We start from the raw sequence: 1,123 nt of genomic DNA, 5'->3' as shown, positions 1-1,123 counted from the left end.
TGAAGAAGTATAATACTGGTGAATGTGAGTGTTGTAAGGTACAGAAAACAGTGGCGCTTTTTTGAGTTGTTCAAGTTTCAGACAGGAAAAGGAGTTATTCCAAAATACACTTCAAAGTAATGGTATGGGATTAAATTTAAAAGAGTTGTTACAAAAGAGTTCAGTGAATGTAGGGTACAGAGCAGTCTTTAGGTTTTTAGAAGGTACCGAACTGGGTAAATTAATATAGCATAAATTGAGTAAGAATGTAGTAGCAGTAGATAGGGGCCTTTCTGATTCACACTTCAGCTCAGCAGGTGGCGGTAATACACCTAAAGTTGTTTGCCAACTGCCATTAAGTATAAGAGGAAGAAGACGAAGAATTTGTAGGGATGGTAGTTTGATCGTGGGACAAGCTATTTTTGTGTTAAGTGTTTATTTTTTCCCGCTATGGACTTCAATGTTAAGCGGTTAGCCGCAGACGCCGGTACATTATTGAGCCGCGCGGTACAAGTAAGTTAAAACTTATTATTGGCGGAAATTCTTGCTAGCCAACGTCAGGTGTTAGCTCAGGTAGCATTAGCTCGCTCTCTAGCTAAGCTGCTAACGCAGCCGTGCAGATCTGGTGTTGGTGAGACGTTCGTTGTCATCTGATAGAAAACAAATAGAACTCTACACTATATAGTGTTTTAAATAATAGCTGTAACACGGCTGTTTATGTTACAGCTAATAGTTATGGTCGTCCGACGTACCTAATTATTAAGGCAGGCCTCAAAACCTGCTGTCATCAGCAGCTTGGCGGATAATCATTGTGTCCGAAATCTAAGTGATTTCGGTTTTGAATTTGTTGACAGTCTTAACGGCTGTATCGTGTGTTCGCCATTTTGTAATCTTTGGTACAGTGATCAACTAAAATTAATATTGTTATTCTGAAACGCAGAGACATTGTGCAACTTAAAATAAAAGTGTGACCAACTTAGAGAGTTGCTAGAATGGCATAGTTCAGACTCATAACTGGTGGTTCATCTGCTGATATGGCGTCCTCAGCTAGTGGCACTGTTTCTCAAATTATCATCCATTAACTGATAAAGGCCCCCACCCCCCCAGCCACTGCGTGAGCCGCTTACGCTCTGTTTAAGCAGCC

General features: G+C 40.8%; 1 protein-coding gene across 1 annotated transcript in view; it reads left to right on the top strand.

Annotated features, from left to right (window-relative positions):
* Window positions 1–278: 278 nt before the first annotated feature.
* sh3glb1a (SH3-domain GRB2-like endophilin B1a) overlaps window positions 279–1,123 on the top strand; it is a 23,244-nt gene continuing 22,399 nt past the window's right edge. Inside the window, exon 1 of the mRNA XM_020625018.1 lies at window positions 279–492. Within this exon, the coding sequence (XP_020480674.1) occupies window positions 430–492 (63 nt within the window). The 5' untranslated portion in view covers window positions 279–429. The remainder of the gene's footprint in view (window positions 493–1,123) is intronic.

The sequence above is a fragment of the Monopterus albus genome, unplaced genomic scaffold (assembly GCF_001952655.1).
Source record: "Monopterus albus unplaced genomic scaffold, M_albus_1.0 scaffold343.1, whole genome shotgun sequence".
Lineage (NCBI taxonomy): Eukaryota > Metazoa > Chordata > Actinopteri > Synbranchiformes > Synbranchidae > Monopterus > Monopterus albus.
This window is presented reverse-complemented; position numbering and strand designations above follow the sequence as displayed.